The following is a 20,649-nucleotide window of genomic DNA, read 5'->3' on the forward strand; positions in this document are numbered from 1 at the left end:
TTCATTCAATCGTATTTATTGAGCGCTTACTGTGTGCAGAGCACTGTAACAACGGGCTCACAGTCTAGAAGTGGGGAGGCAGGCAACAAAACAAGTAGAAAGGCATCAATAGCATCAATATAAATAAATAGAATTATAGTTATATACACATCATTAATAAAATAAATAGAATAATGAATATGTACATATACACACAAGTGTTGTGGGGTGGGGGGTAGAGTAGAGGGAGGGAGTAGGGGTGATGGGGAGGAGAGGAGGAGCAGAGGAAATGGGGGACTCAGTCTGGAAAGGATTCTTGGAGGTGGTGAGCTTTCAGTAAGGCTTTGAAGGGGGGAAGTGTGCTAGTTTGGTGGATGTGAGGAGGGAGGGCATTCCAGGCCAGAGGTAGGACGTGGGCCAGGGGTCGACAGCAGGACAGGCGAGAAGGAGGCACAGTGAGGAGGTTAGCACCAGAGGAGTGGAGTGTGTGGGCCGGGCTGTAGGAGGAGAGAAGGGAGGTGAGGTATGAGGGGGCAAAGTGATGGGGAGCTTTGAAGCCAATAGTGAGGAATTTTTGCTTGATACGAAGGTTGATAGGCCCACTGGAGATTTTTGAGGAGGGGGTGACTTGCCCACAGCGGTTCTGTAGAAAGATAATTCGAGCAGCAGGGTGAAGTATACACTGAAGCGGGGAGAGACGGGAGGTTGGGAGATCAGAAAGGATGCTGACACAGTAATCCAGACGGGATAGGTCAAGTGATTGTACTAACAAGGTAGCGGTTTGGATGGAGAGGAAAGGGCAGATTTTGGTGATGTTGTGAAGGTGAGACCGGCAGGTTTTGGTGACGGATTGAAGAAGTGGGGTGAATGAAAAATGGAGTCAAGGGTTACACCAAGGTTGTGGGTTTTTGAGACAGGAAGGGTGGTAGTGTCGACCACAGTGACGGGAAAGTCAGGGAGAGGACAGGGTTTGGGAGGGAGGATAAGGAGCTCAGTCTTGGACATGTTGAGTTTTAGGTGGTGGGAGGACATCCAGGTGGAGATGTCCTGAAGGCAGGAGGAGATAACGAGCCTGGAGGGCGGGAGAGAGAACAGGGGAGGAGGTGTAGATTTGGGTATCTTCTGCATAGAGGTGATAGTTGAAGCCGTCATCTTGATGTTACCCTCCTAAACTCATTCTGCAGTAAGTAGGAGAGGAAGGAGGATAAGAAATATGTGTGTGTGTGTGTGTGTGTGTGTGTACATGCATAAATTAACCCATATTTGAATGCATAGTTTTAGACTATTTGCTTCTTATCATTTAGCATGAAGTATAATGGTTTAGATACTTTTTAGATTAGTAAGACAATAGCACTTTAGGATTTCAGTTACTCCCTTGCTGAATGAAAAGCAGCATGGCTCAGTGGAAAGAGCACGGGCTTTGGAGTCAGAGGTCATGGGTTTGAATCCCGACTCCACCACATGTCTGCTGTGTGACCTTGGGCAAGTCACTTCACTTCTCTGAGCCTCAGTTACCTCATCTGTAAAATGGGGATTAAGACTGTGAGCCCCACGTGAGACAAACTGATCACCTTGTAGCTTCCCCAGCGCTTAGAACAGTGCTTTGCACATAGTAAGCACTTAATAAATGCCATTATTATTATTATAAGTCCTATTTTTAATTACAGTAGATGAACAAATGCATCTTTGACTACCTTGACTTTTTGCTTGTGTATTGTGGCACATATGTATGAGAAATCATATTATCCAATTCTGTTACTTTTTTTTTTTGACAGAGAATTAGAGAGGGTAGCCTTGTTGATGCTACCAAAACAATCTGTGAGGGGGATCACATAGATTCGATTAATGGAAAAAGTATTGTGGGGCTTCGGCATTTTGAAGTTGCTAAGATTTTAAAGGAACTGGAAAAGGATCAGACGTTTACCCTGAAGCTGATAGAACCAAAGAAGGCATTTGGTAAGTTTCTTACCTTATTAACAATAATTATTCAAATAAGTTTGATAGTATTATGAACTTTTTTATCAAATAAATCAGCCATAGTCAACCAAATTCCACATAGGTGGTAGAAGACTCAGCGGAATGAAAAGAGGTGTGGTAGATGTCCCCTATAAAAATTATACTGCTGAAAGGGATCAGGGAATTGAGGAGTTCACATTGTTCTAAATATGATAAATTGATTCAGCCCAAAAAGGGAATATGCCATTCATTTTTGTTCCCCTGAGAAGGAATGTTTTTGATTGGACTTGACTCTTTTCTAATAACTTCCAAGGACCTGGATAAGTGTGAATATTCCATTGCAAACAAACTCCCAACCCAGTTGCAGATAGCTCCCAATATGGTAATTATTGTTTGTCCTTCTTCATGCCTGTTTCTGCCCTGGCATCAGAAGTGGAGCTAGTTAAACCTGCATTTCTCTGGGGAGAGGAATTGGTGTAAAGTGGTGTAAAGTAGTGTAAACTGACATAACTAGTAGTTCTACTGTATCAGACAATGAATAGTGCTTATTGACCATTTACTTTGTGCAGAGCACTGTACTAGGCTGTTGGGAGTGTACCAAAAAAGAGTATCTCTTCTCCCTCCTCCCTACTCCGTGGTGTGGCCCAATGGAAAGAACACAGGGTGCTGGCTGGGACATCTTGGCTCAGGTCCCAGTTCAGTCACTGGCCTGCTGGGTGACCATGGCCAAGTCACTTAACGTCTCTGGGTCTCAGTTTACATATTTGTAAAATGAACATAATATATGTGCTCTCCCTTATTAGGTTGAGAAGCAGCGTGGCCTAGCGGAGAGTGCACTGGTTTGGAAGTCAGAGGTCATGGGTTCTAATCCTGGCTCTGCCATTGTCTGCTGTGTGACCTTGGACAAGTCACTTTTTTATGGCATTTGTTAAGTGCTTACTATGTGCAAAGCACAGTTCTAAGCGCTGGGGAGGATACAAGGTGATTAAGTTGTCCCATGTGGGGCTCACAGTCAATCCCCATTTTACAGATGAGGTAACTGAAGCTCAGAGAAGTTAAGTGACTTGCCCAAGGTCACACAGCAGACATTTGGCAGAGCCGGGATTCGAACCCCTGACCTCTGACTCCAAAGCCCGTGCTCTTTCCACTGAGCCACGCTGCTTCTCCAAGAAGTCACTTAACTTCTCTGTCCTTCAATTACCTCATCTGTAAAATGGGGATTAAGACTGTGTGCCCCATGTGGGACAACCCGATAACCTTGTATTTACCCAGCACTTAGAACAGTGCTGGGCACATAGTAATTGCTTAACAAAAACCACCGTTATTATTATTATTATTGTGAACACTCTGAGAGGCTCACAAACTACACTAGTCTAAGGCCAGTGTTTTGACACAAAATAAGCACTTACAAATCAATTATTTGTCATTAACAATTAAAATAATAATAATGATGGTATCCGTTAAGCGCTATGTGCAAAGCACTCTTCTAAGCACTGGGGGAGATACAAGGTAATCAGGTTGTCCCACGTGGAGCTCACAGTCTTCATCCTCATTTTACAGAGGAGGTAACTGAGGCACAGAGAAGTTAAGTGACTTGCCCAAAGTCACACAACAGATAAGTGGCAGAGCTGGGATTAGAACCCATGACCTCTGACTCCCAAGCCCTTGCTCTTTCCACTGAGCCATGCTGCTTCTTACCCACTCTGACAGCCTGGGGCTGGGAAATGGTGTTTGCCTGGTGCTGCTTTGTTAGCCCCTGCCACGCTGAGGCAATTTTATTCATTCAGTCGTACTTATTGAGCAAGCCCTTACTGTGTGCAGAGCACTGTACCAAGTGCTTGGGAGAATGCACTATAACATTAAACAGACACACTCCCTGCCCACAACTATTTTAGAGGCAGCCCCTGGATAGGGTGGTGACACATGGTTTTAAGAGGATAAATGATCGCCCTCCCCGCAAATTTGAGTCCCTTTAAAAAATGTACTGGTCCTAGGTAACTGCTTATTTTTCCTGGTCCTAAATGCTGGCTCCAGTCTGACTGGAGCTCGGACTGGCAGTTAGAATACAGTAGTGTGGAATGAGGGAAAATGAGAGCTTCCACTTTGGGACGGCAGCTGTGCTTACTCTGCTTGGCAGGGCAGTTGGAATCCATCTGTTTTTCAAACCCCGAGAGGCCTCCTCATGAAGGGAAACTTTCTAGCCGAGCTTTGACAGCTGCCCCCTCCCCGTCCCCTCTCTCCCCAACAGTGTTTGTGTGGAAGGACACTGATTTTGGCCTGTATTTTCTTAGGGTGGACATCATGGCCAATGGTAGCCCATCAGGGAGGGATCCCTATGGCTTATATTCCTAACTCTCCCTCCCTCCCCACCACCGATCACCGGTTAAAAATACTTTATTTGTGTGCCATCTTTCAGCCTGGTTCCTCATCGCTGAGAAGGTCGGAGGTTTGACCATTCTACCCTGGAATGTTAGCCGGGTTTAGAGACATTGGAAAGATCAACATTTTTCTGGCCTGAAAACTTTTTACCTGCTATTCCAGATTTTCTGCTATTGGGCAGAAATACCGCAGTCAATGTGGGTAGCCTGTGGGAGGGAGAGCTTTGTGAAGACCGGATCAATCAATCAATCAATTGTATTTATTGAGTGCTTAGTATGTGCAGAGCACTGTACCGTACATCACAACAGGGGCTGCTGTTGGAGATACTCCAGCTGCTATTGCGTAGCACAGAACTTGAACCTGGTTAAATTTGTCTCTGAAAGGAGCTGGGGCTGCTAGCTTAGTAGTTGTGCAGAGGATCAAGTCCCTTAGAGAGCCCCCAGGGAGACAGACAGCACAGGTGTCTGTCTCAGTGCCTCTTTATGAAATAGCAAGGTGTAATTATCACTGTAGATTGGATAAGTAGGGATGAGGATAGGGTCAGAGAGCTAGGGTGATCTATTGTCCTTTTAGTCGCCTCTGTTTTGTACATAATCTCAGCAAAACCAATAGCGAGCCATTTCTGTGTTTCCTTCACTTGCCTCAACCACTGCTGTTTCCCATGCTTTCATTTAAAATTTTTTTTATACCTTTATTATGTCTGTTTCCTCCCCCCCCCCCCCCCCATCCCCCTGATTCCTCATGGACCCTCTTGTTTAAAGGAAAGTTGCTGTCAACCTGACCTTATAAGGCAAATACTTTCCATGATGTCAGCTTATCACAAGGCCGGATGATGATTCTCTCTTCTCTCTAGCTTGTTCAGGTCATTTTCTCCATGGGTTCCAGGGGGATAGTGGTAAAGACATTGTGTTTCTTTATGACCTTTGATGGCTGATGTTGTGGGACCTGAAGATGGCCAAGTGTTGGGGTGGTTGGGGAGCAGTATGGCCTAGTGAATAGAGCACAGGCCTGGGAGGATGTAGGTTCTAGTTCTGGCTCTGCCACTTGTCTGGCGTGTGACCTTGGGCAAGTCACTTAACATCTTTGTGCTTCAGTCACCTCATCTGTAAAATGGGGATTAACAATTGTGAGCCATCTGTGGGACATGGACTGTGTCCATAATAATAATATAATAATATAATATAATATAACAATAAGAATAACAATAGTATTTGTTAAGCGCTTTCTATGTGTCAGGCACTATTCTTAGTGCTGGGATAGATAATCAGGTTGGACATAGTCCCTGTCCCACGTGGGGCTCACAGTCTTAATCCCCATTTTACAGATGAGGGAACTAAGGCACAGAGAAGTTAAGTGGCTTACCCAAGGTATCTACCCCAGCAATTAGAACAGTGACTGGCACATAGTAAGCACTTAACAAATACTATAAAAAGAACCAGTCCTGGAAGATCTGTTCTAAGACAGCACTGAGAGATTGACTAGATTCATTGCTCCCTCCTCCACCTGTGGAACAATCCTAACCTGGACTCAGCGTTGCTATTGTGTCTCCAGTAAGGTGATGCAGCACTGCTTGTTTCTGGGGTTTATGTGCTGACTGATTTGATTCTGAGGGATCGAAATCAGATGGAAAGGTGAGCAGAGCTTGGAGTGACCACACTCATGACTCGCACCGGTTGAAGGCCAATGGTGAGGGCAGCATGGCTGATGAGAGTGGAGGCGGGAATCTGTTCGAGGTCCCCAGACCGTGTTTTATCGGTGTCGCATCTGGGTGGCCACAGTTCATTTCAGGCAGGCGGGAAAAGGGTCCTGCCAAACATGTTCTCAGGATATCCTGTGTTGGCTGAAATTCTACTGACACTTTTTGTGGGAAACATTTCCACTTAATGGATTATTTTATGCATGTTTTAAATGGCTTATTCTCCATCTGGGTCAGTTCTAGTCAGCTGCATTCTGATGTGATATTTTCCTACTCCTAGCCATGAGCAAATGGCCAACTTCCCAGTCCTTATCAAATTAGCAGTGGAATTTCTCTGAGATTATTCTGAAGGGTATAGCACACTTCCTTTCTCCCTCCTGCCGTTGCTGATAAGTGAGGCCACTTCTTGAAACATTCATTCATTCAATCAATCAATCATATTTATCGAACGCTTACTGTGTGCAGATCACTGTACTAAGCGCTTGGGAAGTACAAATCGGCAACGTATAGAGGCAGTCCCTACCCAACAATGGGCTCACAGTCTAGAAGGGGGAGACAGACAATGAAACAAAACAAGAAGACAGGCGTCAATACCATCAGAATAGATAAATAGAATTATAGCTATATACACATCATTCATAAAATAGAGTAATAAATATGTACAAGTATGTACAAGTGCTGTGGGCAGGGGAAGGAGGTAGAGCAGAGGGAGGGAGTAGAGGCAATGGGGAGGGGAGGAGGAGCAGAAGAAAAGGGGGGGCTAGTCTGGGAAGGTCTCCTGGAAGAGAGCTCTTAGTAGGGCTTTGAGGGGAGTAAGAGAGTTAGTTTGCCAGATGTGTGGAGGGAGGGCATTCCAGGCCAGGGGTAGGACATGGGCCAGGGGTTGACGGTGGGATAGGCGAGAATGAGGCACAAGGAGGAGGTTAGCGGCAGAGTAATGGAGTGTGCGGGCTGGGCTGTAGAAGGAGAGAAGGGAGGTGAGGTAAAAGGGGGCCAGGTGATGGAGAGCTCTGAAGCTGATAGGAGTTTTTGCTTCATGCGAAGGTTGCTAGATAAGTTCTGCAAAGCTGGTGTATTAATCCTGCCTATTGCACCCTTTTTTAAGGTCTCTTACTATGCTGGCTTTAATGGCTTGGTTTCCCAGCAGGCCATTTGTTAGCAGAAAACCATTAACTCAGCTTGAGATCCTTAAGGATTTGGTAAAGCTTCTATAAGGAGCCTAGATACTTATTCTTTCCTGAATGCTTTCAAGTTATAGGCTCCTGTTTTCATTTTTGAAATATCATTAAACCCACCCAGGTTTTAAGAAGTAAAGGTGCAAGCCAGATATGTTTACTTTTCAAAAGTCAGGCAAGCCACAGAAAGGAAAGATTGATTTTCAAAATGGACTCTGAAGATTTAGAATAGACTGGGAATTTGTTTTCCCCATTTCTTTTCTTTATGTCTACCAGGCCAACTTCATCCACTGGAAGTTTATCCTTGAGTGCTTTAACTCTGCCCTCTCGTCTTCCCGGCAAAATTATTTCTCCACCCTTATTGACACAAATGCCCATTGCCCTCGCCAGTTGTTCCAGATATTTAACTCCCTCCTCAGACCCCCTGTCCCCCTGCCTCCCCAATCTCTTGCCCCCAGTGACCTGGCCACCTATTTCATCAACAGAATTGACATTATCAGATGTGAGCTCCCTAAAAGCTCCCCGGCCCCATCTCAGTCCTTCCCCCCGTCCTGTTCCCTCTCTATGTGTTGTCAATTTGTACTTCCCAAGCGCTTAGTACAGGGCTCTGCATACAGTAAGCGCTCAATAAATATGATTGATTGATTCAATTCTCCCATCTTTCCTGATTCCTCTCAAAATCCACCCCCAGCACCTGCGCACATCTGACTCCATTCCTTCGCACCTTAACAAAACACTTGCTCCCTTCCTTCTTCCCTACCTAAAAGCCATCTTCAACTGTTCACTCTCCAGTGTCTTCTTTTCCACTGCCTTCAAACATGTCCATGTCTTTTGTATCCTAAAAGAACCCCTCCCTTGACCCCACAGCTCCCTTGAGTTAATCGCTCCATCTGCTTCCTACCATACCATTCCTCTCCAAACTCCTTGAGCGAGTTGTCTACACCTGCTGTCTCAAATTCCTCTCCTCCAATTTTTTCCTTGACCCCCTTCAATCTGGTTTCTGTCCCCTTCACTGCACAGAAACCACCCTCTCGAAGGTCACCAATGATCTCCTTCTTGCCAAATCAAATGGCCTCTACTCCATCCTAATCCCCCTTGACCTCTCAGCTGCCTTTGACACTGTGGACCACCCCCTTCTCCTGGAAACATTATCCCACCCTGGCTTCACTGACACAGTCCTCTCCTGGTTCTCCTCTTATCTCTCTGACCTCACATTCTCAGTCTCTTTCATGGGCTCCTCCTCTGCTTCCCACCCCCTAACTGTGGGGGCTCCTCAAGGTTCATTTCTGGGTCCCCTTCTATTCTCCATCTACACTCACTCCTTTGGAGAATTCATTTGCTCCCAGGGCTTCAACTACCACCTCGATACATATAACGCCCAAATCTACATCTCCACTCCTGATCTCTCTCCCTCTCCGCAGTCTCGAATTTCCTCCTGCCTTCAAGACATCTCTTCTTGGATGCCCTTCCATCACATCAAGATTAACGTGTCCAAAACAGAACTCCTTATCTTCTGTCCCACACCCTGTCCTCCCCTTACTCTCCCATCACCGTAGAAGGCACCACCATCCTTCCTGTCTCACAATCCTGTAACCTTGATGTTATCCTTGACTCATCTCTCTCACTCAACCCACATATTCAATCCATCACTAACAATGCCAGCGCTTAGAACAGTGCCTTGCACATAGTAAGTGCTTAACAAATACCATTATTATTACTATTATTATTATTATTGTTTTTAAATCCCATCAGTTCCTCCTTCAAAACATCGATAAAATCCTCCCTTTCCTCTCCATCCAAACTGCTACCATGTTAATACAATCACTCATCCTATCCCGCTTGGACTACTGCATCAACTTCCTTGCTGACCTCCGAGCCTCCAGTCTCTCCCCACTCCAGTACTCTGCTTCTCGGTTCATTTTTAGAACAGTGCTTTGCACATAGTAAGCACTTAATAAATTCCATCATCATTATTATTATTATTATTTTTCTACAAAAACATTCAGGACATGTTTCCCCAGTTCTCAAAAACTCTAGTGGTTGCCCATCCACCTTTACATCAAACAAAAGACTCCTTATCATTGGATTTAAAGCATTCAATCACCTTGTCCCTTCCTACCTCACCTCACTACTCTCCTACTACAGCCCAGCCTGAACACTTCCCTCCTCTAATGCTAACCTTCTCACTGTGCCTTGATCTCATCTATCTTGCCGCCAACCCCTCACCCGCATCCTGCCTCTCCCTCCTCGAATCCAATAGAAACTTATTCTTCCCACCTTCAAAGTATTATTGAAGTCACATCTCCTCCAAGAGGCCTTCCCTGACTAAGCCCCCCTTTCCTCTTGCTCCCAGCACCCCAGCACTTATGTACACAAATGTAATTTGTATTAATGTCTGTCTCTCCCTATCTAGACTGTAAGCTCATTGTGATGATGATGATGATGATGATGATAGCATTTATTAAGCGCTTACTATGTGCAAAGCACTGTTCTAAGCACTAGGGAGGTTACAAGGTGATCAGGTTATCCCACGGGGGGCTTACAGTCTTAATCCCCATTTTACAGATGAGGTCACTGAGACACAAAGAAGTTAAGTGATTTCCCGAAAGTCACACAGCTGACAGTTGGCAGAGCCGGGATTTGAACCCCTGACCTCTGACTCCAAAGCCTGGGCTCTTTCCACTGAGCCACGCTGCTTTTCATGGGCAGAAACTGTAGATGTGTCAGTTTATTGTTGTATTGTACTCTCCCAAGCACTTACTACAGTGCTCTGCACACAGTAAATGTTCAATAAATGATTGAATGAATGAAGGAAAAAGAGGATAAGGAAGATTGTTATTAATAATAATAATAATGTTGGTATTTGCTAAGCGCTTACTGTGTGCCAAGCACTGTTCTAAGCGCTGGGGTACATACAAGGTAATCAGTTGTCCCACGTAGGGCTCACAGTCTTCATCCCCATTTTACAGATGAGGTAACCAAGGCACAGAGAAGTTAAGTAACTTGCCCAAGGTCATACAGCTGACAAGTGGCAGAGTCGGGATTAGAACCCACGACCTCTGACTCCCAAGCCCGTGCTCTTCCCGCTAAGCCACGCTCCTTCTCTATGATTATTATTACTATTGCAGTTGCAGGATGCTGCTGACGAACACAGTAGTGTTGTTAAAAATTCAACACTTCCCCCCCTCCACCCAGCTAATCTTTGATCATAAGGTAGTAAATGAATAACTCCATGTGGGAAGAATGAACTTTAGAATGTACTGGAAAATAGCTACTTTAATCCTGAGGGCCCCTCTTAGGATCACACTTGGGGAGTATCCAGTAATCTAACAGTCTCGGTTAAGGGAGGGAGAGTCAAGCAGAGACATACCCATTCCATTCCTAGATTGGGCAGTGGCTAGGGATTGGAAGGCAATCTGCTGCAAGTTAAAACTCACCCATGCTGGGCAGTAGTGAAAAGGGAGAGAGTCGAAGGTGGTGTCTCAATTTTACTGCGTGGAAGAAGGCAATGGAAAACCACTTCTTTATAGTTACCAAGAAAACTCTATGGATACACTACCAGAACGATTGCAGATGGAGGTGGGGCATTCTAGGAGAGCTGTGTCCATGGAGTCACTATGGGTCGGAAATGACTCGACAGAATAACACAAGACAGTCTTGGGGTGGAGTTGCACATTCGTTGGCCAATAGGCCAACCTTTTTGCTTTAAGTAAATTTGATAAATTTTTCCCTGCATATACTCTTGTTATATTTTGTAACCAGAAGATTAGGAAACCCATGAGTGCAGTAGAAAGTCTGAAATAAATGTGGAGAGTGAAGTATGGTGAAGTAAAGCCAATTACTATCTCAACCAATAGGGTGGTGCCAAAATCCCAAATCACTAGGTAAGCCTGTGACTTGGGAATTCATGGTATTCTGGCTTTAATTCACCGAATGCTGAATACCTGCTTCATAACCACGAGATTTTTATCTCAACAATACATGACTCTGCTGTAGCATTGAAATCCTAGAAGCAGAATCCCAAGCATGTTAACAACTTGGTTGTTTCAGCCAATCACAGCTGGGAAACCCTGGAGCTTTCCTTAGGAACCTAGCCTACTAATTTCAGATTCTAAGGCCAAGCAACCAGTGGTAGGCACAATCCTGGCCCTCAGGGAGTTTACAGTCTAAAGGGGGAGACATACATTAAAGTAGATTAGGGGTAGGGGAAATAGTAGAGTATAAGAATGCCTGCATAAGTACTGTGAGGCTAGAGTGACTATCAAATTGCTTAAGGGGTAGACAGCCAAGTGCATAGTTGATGCTGAGGGGAGTTATTCAAAATATTAAAAAATCCAATTATTTTTCTGAATTAAAAAAACTATACATATATCACATACGCACGCGCGCACACACACACACACACACACACACACGGAAAAACCTCCATATTACACATAATACTATGTAACATATAATGCTTTGGTGGATTTCACCGTGCTCCCAGGGAGGATGAAGAGTGATCACTTGTGCCAAATTTGGGTCAAATTTAGGAGTATATTGGGTAGGATAAATTGCTCATCCTGAATGTAATGTCATTCATTTTAGTGCTGCTATGCCTTTCAAATGCATTGTTTTTGAATTTATTATAAAGACTTTATGATAAACTAGAGAGGAGCAGGCAGTTTCTCTTGGGGCTCAGAGAAGGCTTGGCCAGTATATAGTTTAGCTGAGGAATTTGTTTTGCCGGGAATCGTAGTGCAAGGATTGAGCCAACCCTTCTAAGTTTTTAAATTATACTATTTTTAGATTTCCAATTCCAAAACATGATTATCTTTTTCTGCCTAAAAAAAATGTAATCAACGGGAGTTGGAATTCAGTAAGAAGTATATTATTTTGGATTCTTTTTGCGTATAAATATTTAAATTGATCAGCTCTGGAAAAGTGCTGGAAGCTCTATAATTTAAATAGTGTTTTAATTTTGACAGGTTTACTGAGAGCCTAATACATCTTAAGGGGAAAAAGTCCTCAGAGTAACTTCTGTGTTTAAAGGGGGGAGTAGAGGTGCTTTGGGGCCACAGTAGAAGAGACAGTTGCAATCAGGGGCTATCTTAGGAAGGGAAAGGGACATGGAAATCTGTGTGGGGCCTTTCTGAGACTGAGAAGCAGTGTGATTGAGTGAAAACAACCTGGCCTTGGGAGTCAGAAGACCTGGGTTCTAATCCCCACTTCACCAATTGCTTGTTGGGTAACCTTGGGCAAATCACTTCACTACTCTGTTCCTCAGTTTCCTCATCTGGAAAATGGGGATTCAATACCTCTTCTCCCTTGGCCTAATATGCTGCTGGTTAGAGCATGAGCCTGGGAGTGAAAAGGTCATGGGTTCTAATTCCGGCTCAGCCACCTGTCTCCTGCGCGACCTTGGGTAGGTCACTTCACTTCTCTGAGCCTCAGTTACCTCATCTTTGAAATGGGGATTGAGACTGTGAGCCCCATGTGGGATAGGGAGTGTGTCCAACCCGGTTTGCTTGTATCCACCCCAGTGCTTATTACAGTGCCTGGCACACAGTAGCTGCTAAACAAATACCATTATTATTATTATTACTATTATTATTATTATTATTGTTATTATTATTCCCCTTAGATTGTGAGTTCCATGTGGGAGAAGGACTCTGTCCGAACTGTTTATCTTACTCCAGCAGTAGATAGAATCCCAGCTCCGCCACTTGTCTGCTGCGTGACCTTGGGTAGGTCACTTCACTTCTCTGAGCCTCAGTTACCTCATCTTTGAAATGGGGATTGAGACTGTGAGCCCCATGTGGGATAGGGACTGTGTCCAACCCGGTTTCCTTGTATCCACCCCAGTGCTTATTACAGTGCCTGGCACACAGTAGCTGCTAAACAAATACCATTATTATTATTGTTATTATTACTGTTATTATTATTATTATTGTTATTATTATTCCCCTTAGATTGTGAGTTCCATGTGGGAGAAGGACTCTGTCCGAACTGTTTATCTTGTACTTACTCCAGCAGTAGATAGAATCCCAGCTCCGCCACTTGTCTGCTGCGTGACCTTGAGCAAGTCACTTTACTTCTCTGTTCTTCAGTTACTTCATCTGTAAAGTGGGAATTAAGACTGTGAGCCTCGTGTGGGACAGGGACTGTGTCCAACCAGACATAAAGTAAGCACTTAACAAATACCATTAAAAAGTACTTGGCTCATAGTGCTTAAAGTTATTATTATCATTATTATTATTATTATTACTGTTGTTGTTATGCAATTGCAGTGGCTCCTTTGGCCTTTCTGGGGCCATTATTGGGAAGAGAAGTTGTGGGCAGGGAACATGTCTACCAACTCTGCTGTACTGTACTCTCTCAAACACTTAGTACAGTGCTCTGCCCCGGTAAGTGCTTAATACATATAGATTGATTATTATGACTGTTATTACTACTAATAATAGTATTTGTTAAGCACTTACTATGTTCCAAGTTATGTAGTAATTACTGGGGTAGATACAAGATAATCAGGTCACACATGGAGCTCACAGTTTAAGTAGGAGGGAGAATAAGTTTGAATCCCTATTTTGTAGGTCAATCAATCAATCAATCGTATTTATTGAGCGCTTACTGTGTGCAGAGCACTGTACTAAGCGCTTGGATGAGGGAACTGAGGCATAGAGAAGTAAAGTGACTTGCCCAAGATCGCACAGCAGTTAAGTGACCCCACCCTCAAACCTTCAGTACCTATGCACATATTTTTAAATGATGTATTATAAATTATTTATTTATACTAATGTATGTCTTCTCCTCTAGACTGTAAGCTCATTGTGGACATGGAACTTGCCTGCCAACTCCCAAGTGCTTAGTACACTCCAGTGCCTAGTATAGTGCTGGGCACATAGTAAGCACTCAATAAATACCATTGATGATGATAAAGTGATGGAGTCAGGATTAGAACCCAAGCCCTCTGACTTCGAGGCCTTCTTTCCACTAGGCCAGTTGATTCCGCTTCCTAGGCCAAAGTAATAATAATCATCATAATAATAATGGCATTTGTTAAGTGCTTTCTATATGCACTGTTCTAAGCGCTGGGGAGGATACAAGGTGGTCAGATTGTCTCACGTGGGGGTCACAGTCTTCACCCCTATTTTACAGATGAGGTAACTGAGGCCCAGAGAAGTTAAGGAAGATGATATTTATTAATCACCTGCTACATGTCAGACTCTGGGAAAGATACAAGATAAGCAGATCAGGCATAGTCCCTGTACCACACAGTCTAAGGGGGAAGGAGAATAAGTATTTCCTCCCCATTTTACAGATGAGGAAACTGAGGCACAGAGAAGTACAATCATTTAAGCTCCTTGTGGGCAGAGAACGTGTCCACAAACTCTGTTGTATTGTACTCTCCCAAGCGCTTAGTACAGTGCTCTACAGTGCCCAGGCAAGGGCTGCTCAGGCAACAGACAAATGGAGAGGCTGAGACTAGAACCCAGGTGCCTTGATTCCCAGGCCTGTGTTCTTTATATGTGCCAGGTCATGGGTTCAAATCCCAGCTCCGCCACTTGTCAGCTGTGTGACTTTGGGCAAGTCACTTCACTTCTCTGGGCCTCAGTTCCCTCATCTGGAAAATGAGGATTAAGACTGTGAGCCCCATGTGGGACAACCTGATCACCTTGTTACCTCCCCAGCGCTTAGAACAGTGCTGTGCTTAACAAATGCCATCATTATTATTATTTACATGGGGTTTCCAGTCTAAGTGGGAGAGAAAATGGATATTGAGGAACTGAGGAAGCGTCAGAGTAGTGGCTCTGGAAGCGGGGAGAATAGGGTTAGTTGGGAAGAAATCTGTTGGAGTGGCACCATGGCCTAGCAGAAGGAGCATGGGTGTAGGAATCAGGAGACAACTCTGCCACTTGTCTGCTGTGCGACCTTGGGTAAATCACGTAACTTCTGTGTGCCTCATTTTCCTCATCTATCAATCAATCAATTATATTTATTGAGTGCTTGCTGTGTGCAGAGTACTGTACCAGGCACTTGGGAGAGTACAACATCACGGAATTGGTAGGTATGGTCCCTGCCCACAGTGAAGAGAAGCAGCCGTGGTTCAGTGGAAAGAGGTCGGGCTTTGGAGTCAGAGGTCATGGGTTCAAATTCCGGCTCCGCCAAATGTCAGCTGTGTGACTTTGGGCAAATCACTTAACTTCTCTGGGCCTCAGTTGCCTCATCTTTAAAATGGGGATTAAGACTGTGAGCCCCCCGTGGGACAACCTGATCACCTTGTAACCTCCCCAGCGCTTAGAACAGTGCTTTGCACATAGTAAGCGCTTAATAAATGCCATCATCATCATCATCATCATCATCATCAATGAATTTACAGATTGTAAATGAGGATTAAATGGCAGTTCTCCATTCCCCAGAGACTGTGAATCCTAGGGTCTGTGTTTATTCTGATTATCAGTATCTATCCCTGAGTTGAGTACAGCGCATGGTATATAGTAAGTATTTAACCAATACCACAAGACCATTACTTATTAAGTCAGTGGTGGTCTACCCCGGGGAGATTATAAACCATGGGCTGCACCCCAGGTATTTTATTAGTCAGTCAAGTCCTGGTCCTCATCAAATATTTATATATGTCAGCCAACTCTGTTGAGCATTTACTGTGTGCAGATCACTGTACTAAGCTCTTGGGAGAGTACAATATAACAATAAACAGACACATCCCCTGACCACAGTGAGCTTACCGTCCAGGGGGGAGACAGATGTTAAATAAATACAATTTCAGATATTTACATAAGTGCTGTGGGGCTAGGGAGGGGATGAATAAAGGGAACAAATCAGGGCGACACAGAAGGGAGTTGAAGAAAAGGAAAAGAGGGCTTAGTCTGGGAAGGCCTCTTGGGGGAGATGTGCCTTCAGTAAGGTTTTGAATCTGGGGAGAGTCATTGCCTGTTGGATATGATATTTATTTTATTTTGTTAGTATGTTTGGTTTTGTTCTCTGTCTCCCCCTTTTAGACTGTGAGCCCACTGTTGGGTAGGGACTGTCTCTATATGTTGCCAACTTGTACTTCCCAAGCGCCTAGTACAGTGCTCTGCACACAGTAAGCGCTCAATAAATACGATTGATGATGATATGAGGAAGGAGGGCGTTCCAGGCCAGAGGGAGAATGTGGGCGAGAGGTTGGCGGCGATATAGACGAGATCGAGGTACAGTGAAAAAGCTAGCATTAGAGGACTGAAGATTGTGGGCAGGGTTGTAGTAGGAGAGTTGCGAGGTGAGGTCCCTGCAGGGGCCATAGATGGTGAATGTAGCAAACAAGAAAACAGAAGTAGAAACTTTTTGTCTGTCTGTAATTTAAATATTTTGCCTTCTCATCTGATAAATCAACTTACACGAGAGTTGTTTGAATGTTCTAGCAACAGGAATTTTAATTTCATAATGTTAATCTTTCATTTGTTTCTGCTTTGCAGGCACATTTGTGGACAGTGGGCTAAATGTTATACGAAAACATTTTAGAAATCGAGTTTGGAAAAAGTCCATTGGCAAATTTTAGCCCCATGATTTTTTTCACTCTGATGAAATTTTAAAATTTATGTTTACTTGAATAGAGAAGAAATCTTAGGTTTTGAAAATAATTTTTGACCCTATTTAACTGAAAAGGGCAATGTACATAAAACTTTAAATAAAATTAGTTTGAAAGTAAAATCTGATTATATTGAATGTTTCAAGTGAAGTGTATTTTTTAAAAAAGGATGGCTTCAGCATTATAATTATGGTACTTGTAAAGCGCTATGTGTCAAACACTGCACTAAGCACTGGGGGAGATACAAGATAGTCACATTGGGCGCAGTCCCTGTCCTACCTGGGGCTCACAGCCTAATTAGAAATCCCCACTTTACAAATGAGAAAACTGAGGCACCTAGAAGTGAAGTGGTGTGCCCCCGATCACACAGCTGACAAGTGGTAGAGCTGGGATTAGAACCGATTTGTACTTCCCAAGCTCCTAGTACAGTGCTGGGCACACAGTAAGCACTCAATAAATACAACTGAATGAGTGATTAGAACCCAGGGCCTTGAATTTTCAGGCCCGTGCTCGTTCCACTAGGCCACACTGCTTCCATACACCTTCCCTACATCTTTCAACATCTTAAGGAGAAAAGTATAATATAGTAAACGCTTTATTTGGCGCTTTTATCCTCCATATGAAGACAATCTTGGAGTCCTTGGAGAAAGGGAGTCCTCTTTAGGTAAAGTGCTGCTATCATGGAGTGTAAACTTTCTGCCTAACTGCCCAGCCCCTCCCATTCCTGCATGCATGCTGGATAATGAAGCATTCATAGTACAGTAAGAAGTAGGTTGGACAGTGCTGCAGGAATTAGACTTTGTTCTAGAGACTAATTGATCTAAAAGAAGCAGATAAGAAAGGCAAACTTCCACGTAACAATTACATTTGTTGCTTCGCTTTCATAACATGACCCTATAGGACACATTAAACGCTCAATAAATACCGCTGATTGATTGCACACAGTAAGTGCTCAATAAATATGATTGAATGAATGATTCATTCGTTCAGTTGTATTTATTGAGTGCTTACCGTGTGCAAAGTACTGTACTAAGTGCTTGGGAGAATACAGTATAGAGAAACGTTGTGGCTTAGTGGAAAGAGCACGGGCTTGGGAGTCAGAGATCCTGGGTTCTAATCCTGCTCTGCCACGTATCAGCTGTGTGACTTTGGGCAAATCACTTAATTTCTCTGTGCCTCAATTCCCTCATCTGTAAAAGGGTGATTAAGTCAGTGAGCCCCATGTGGGACAACCTGATTACCTTGTTTCTACCCCAGTGCTTAGAATGGTGCTTGGCACATAGTAAGTGCTTAACAAATACTATTATTATTATTGTAACAATAAACAGACATATTCTCTGCCCCCAACGAGCTTACAGTATAGAGGGAATGATTGATCGGAGTACTCAAAAACTGTCATTTTGGAAAAAAAAAAATACGTAAGCACTTCCCATCAGGGTAAACGAAGTGTAGCCATCGACCAGCTCATATAATTTTATTTTCGTAGTTATTCTTACCCCAGTCTCACATTGTGAACCCCGAGTTGCAATACTTCGGCTGATTCTACTGCACTGAATTTAAAAGGGTTTTATTGTCATGTTGGTGCCACCAAGTGGTTAGTAAGTCATGAAAAATCTTTCTCCACGTCACTGCTTCTAGTCACAGTCCAGGACTGCAGATTTTCCCCGGGTTTTTATTAAAGTTAAAAGACCTGCCTTATCAAACAGAAGGTTAGGGCCTGGAACGTAAGTACTCCACATCCTATGAATTGCCTTCCGTTGGCTTTGGCCGACTGCCTCGTGTTGGCCAGTTGGTCAAGGAAACCCTGACATTCTGGTAGGTTGATAGGTTCACTCCTTAAAAGAGGAGTAGAGAGGCTAATATTAATGAATATTCATGAATATTAATTGAAAAGCAGTGTGGCCTAACTGAAAGAGCATGGGCCTGGGAATCGGAGGACCTGGGGCTCTAAGCCCGGCTCTGTGACCTTGGGCAAGTCGCTTCGCTTCTCTGTGCCTCATTCCCTCATCTGCAAAATCGAGATTCAGTAACTGTTCTTCCTGGATAAAGTACGTTTTCCTCCTCAGACTTTGAGTCCCGTGTGGGACTTGATTATCTTGTATCTACCTCAGTGCTTAGTACAGTGCTTGGGAAATAGGAAGTAAGCGGTTAAAAACTACCACAATTATTAATATTATTATCATAATCTTTACTATTATCACTGTTACTACTATGACTAGTAACAATTCAGTCTGTCTGACTGTCACTCACAGGGATGGGAAATGGTCCCCAGACAAGGCTGGTCCTTGGATTAGATATCTAGGATGAGTACAACCCCTTACGGGTGAGAAGCAGCGTGGCTCAGTGGAAAGAGCCTAGGCTTGGGAGTCAGAAGTCATGGGTTCTAATCCAAGCCTCACCACTTGTCAGCTATGTGACTTTGGGCAAGCCACTTCATTTCTCTGGGCCTCAGTTCCCTCATCTGTCAAATGGGAATGAAGACTGTGAGCCCCACATGGGACAACTTGCTTACTTTGTACCTACGCCAGCGCTTAGAACACTGCTTGGCACATAGTAAGCGCTTCACAAGTACCATAATAATTAGTAATTAATTAGGGGTTGTAATCCCTGCCCCATCCTGTCCAGAGAGATTTCCTTCTTGGAAATTTCTTGAAAAAATCCGGGAAATAAATCACTCCCCCAAGTCCCCTAGAGACTAAGGATGTATCCTGCATTGAGATTCAGTGAGGACATAAAGGGAATGGAATTCTTGTGTTCAGGCTCCCTCATATCAGGTTCACATCTGGTCTGACTTTTGAGAAGGACTAGAACAATTTGGGTACAGTCCACCTGTAAAAGTCACCTGTAGGCAATCTCCAAGTACTGCTGATTCCCATATAAGCCTAGTTCCCAGGATCCAATCTTGGATCATTTGTTCATTCATTCAGTCATATTTATTGAGTGCTTACTGTGTGTGGAGCACGGTACTAAGTGCTTGGGAGAGTACAATACTGCAGAGTTGATAGATTCTAGTCCTTAATTCATTCTGCTGCCTGAATCTTTTGTCTAAAAAAGTTCAGTCTGTGTCCCTCCACTCTTCAAGAACCTCTAGTGGTTTCCCACCCACCTCTGTGTCATTATTGTTATATTAAGCACTTAGTACAGTGCTCTGCACACAGTAGGCACTCAATAAATACGATTGAATGAATTAAGCACTTTACAGATACAAATTAACTGAGTTGGACACAGCCCAGTCCCACATGGGGCTTAAAATCCAATAGTCTCCACTGAATACAAACTCCTTACCATTGGATTTAAAGGACTCAATAAGCTCACCTTCTCCTAACTTACTTTACTAATTTCCTACTACAACCCAACCTGCACACTTAGCTCTTACAGTGCTTGCTTGCTAACCTTGCTTCAATCTCAACTATCTTGCTGCAGACCGCTTTCCCATGTCCTCTCTCTGCCTCAAAACTCCCTCCTCCTTCATATTCCACAGACCACTACTCTCCCCACCTCCAAAGCCTTACTAAAATCACATCTCCCCTCCAAGAGGCCTTATCGGGGGGACACAGTCCCTCTTTCGCATGGGACTCACATGGGAGGGAGAACTGACACTGAATCTCTATTTTACAGATGAGGAAACAGAGGCAAAGGAGAAGTTAAGTGACTTGCCCAAGGTCACATAGCAGGCAACTGGCTGAGCCAGGACTAGAGCCCACGTCCTCTGGCTCTCTCGATCCCGTGCTCTTTCCACTAGGCCACACTGTTCCTCTGGGACCCACCTGGGTTCTGGGACCTGGGAACTGACTAGGCCCTCCCCGACTAAACCCTCATTTCCTCATTTCCTCTACTCCCTCTTCCATCTGCATCACCTATGCGATTGGATTTCTACCTTTTATGCACTTGATATT

General features: G+C 44.0%; 1 protein-coding gene across 1 annotated transcript in view; it reads left to right on the forward strand.

Annotated features, from left to right (window-relative positions):
* The window catches only part of GIPC2 (GIPC PDZ domain containing family member 2), a 96,895-nt gene that overhangs the window by 59,477 nt on the left and 16,769 nt on the right, over positions 1 to 20,649 (forward strand). The window contains exon 6 of the mRNA XM_038745611.1: positions 1,755 to 1,935. Coding sequence (XP_038601539.1) covers positions 1,755 to 1,935 — 181 coding nt within the window. The remainder of the gene's footprint in view (positions 1 to 1,754; positions 1,936 to 20,649) is intronic.

Source organism: Tachyglossus aculeatus, chromosome 4 (genome assembly GCF_015852505.1).
Source record: "Tachyglossus aculeatus isolate mTacAcu1 chromosome 4, mTacAcu1.pri, whole genome shotgun sequence".
Taxonomy (NCBI): domain Eukaryota; kingdom Metazoa; phylum Chordata; class Mammalia; order Monotremata; family Tachyglossidae; genus Tachyglossus; species Tachyglossus aculeatus.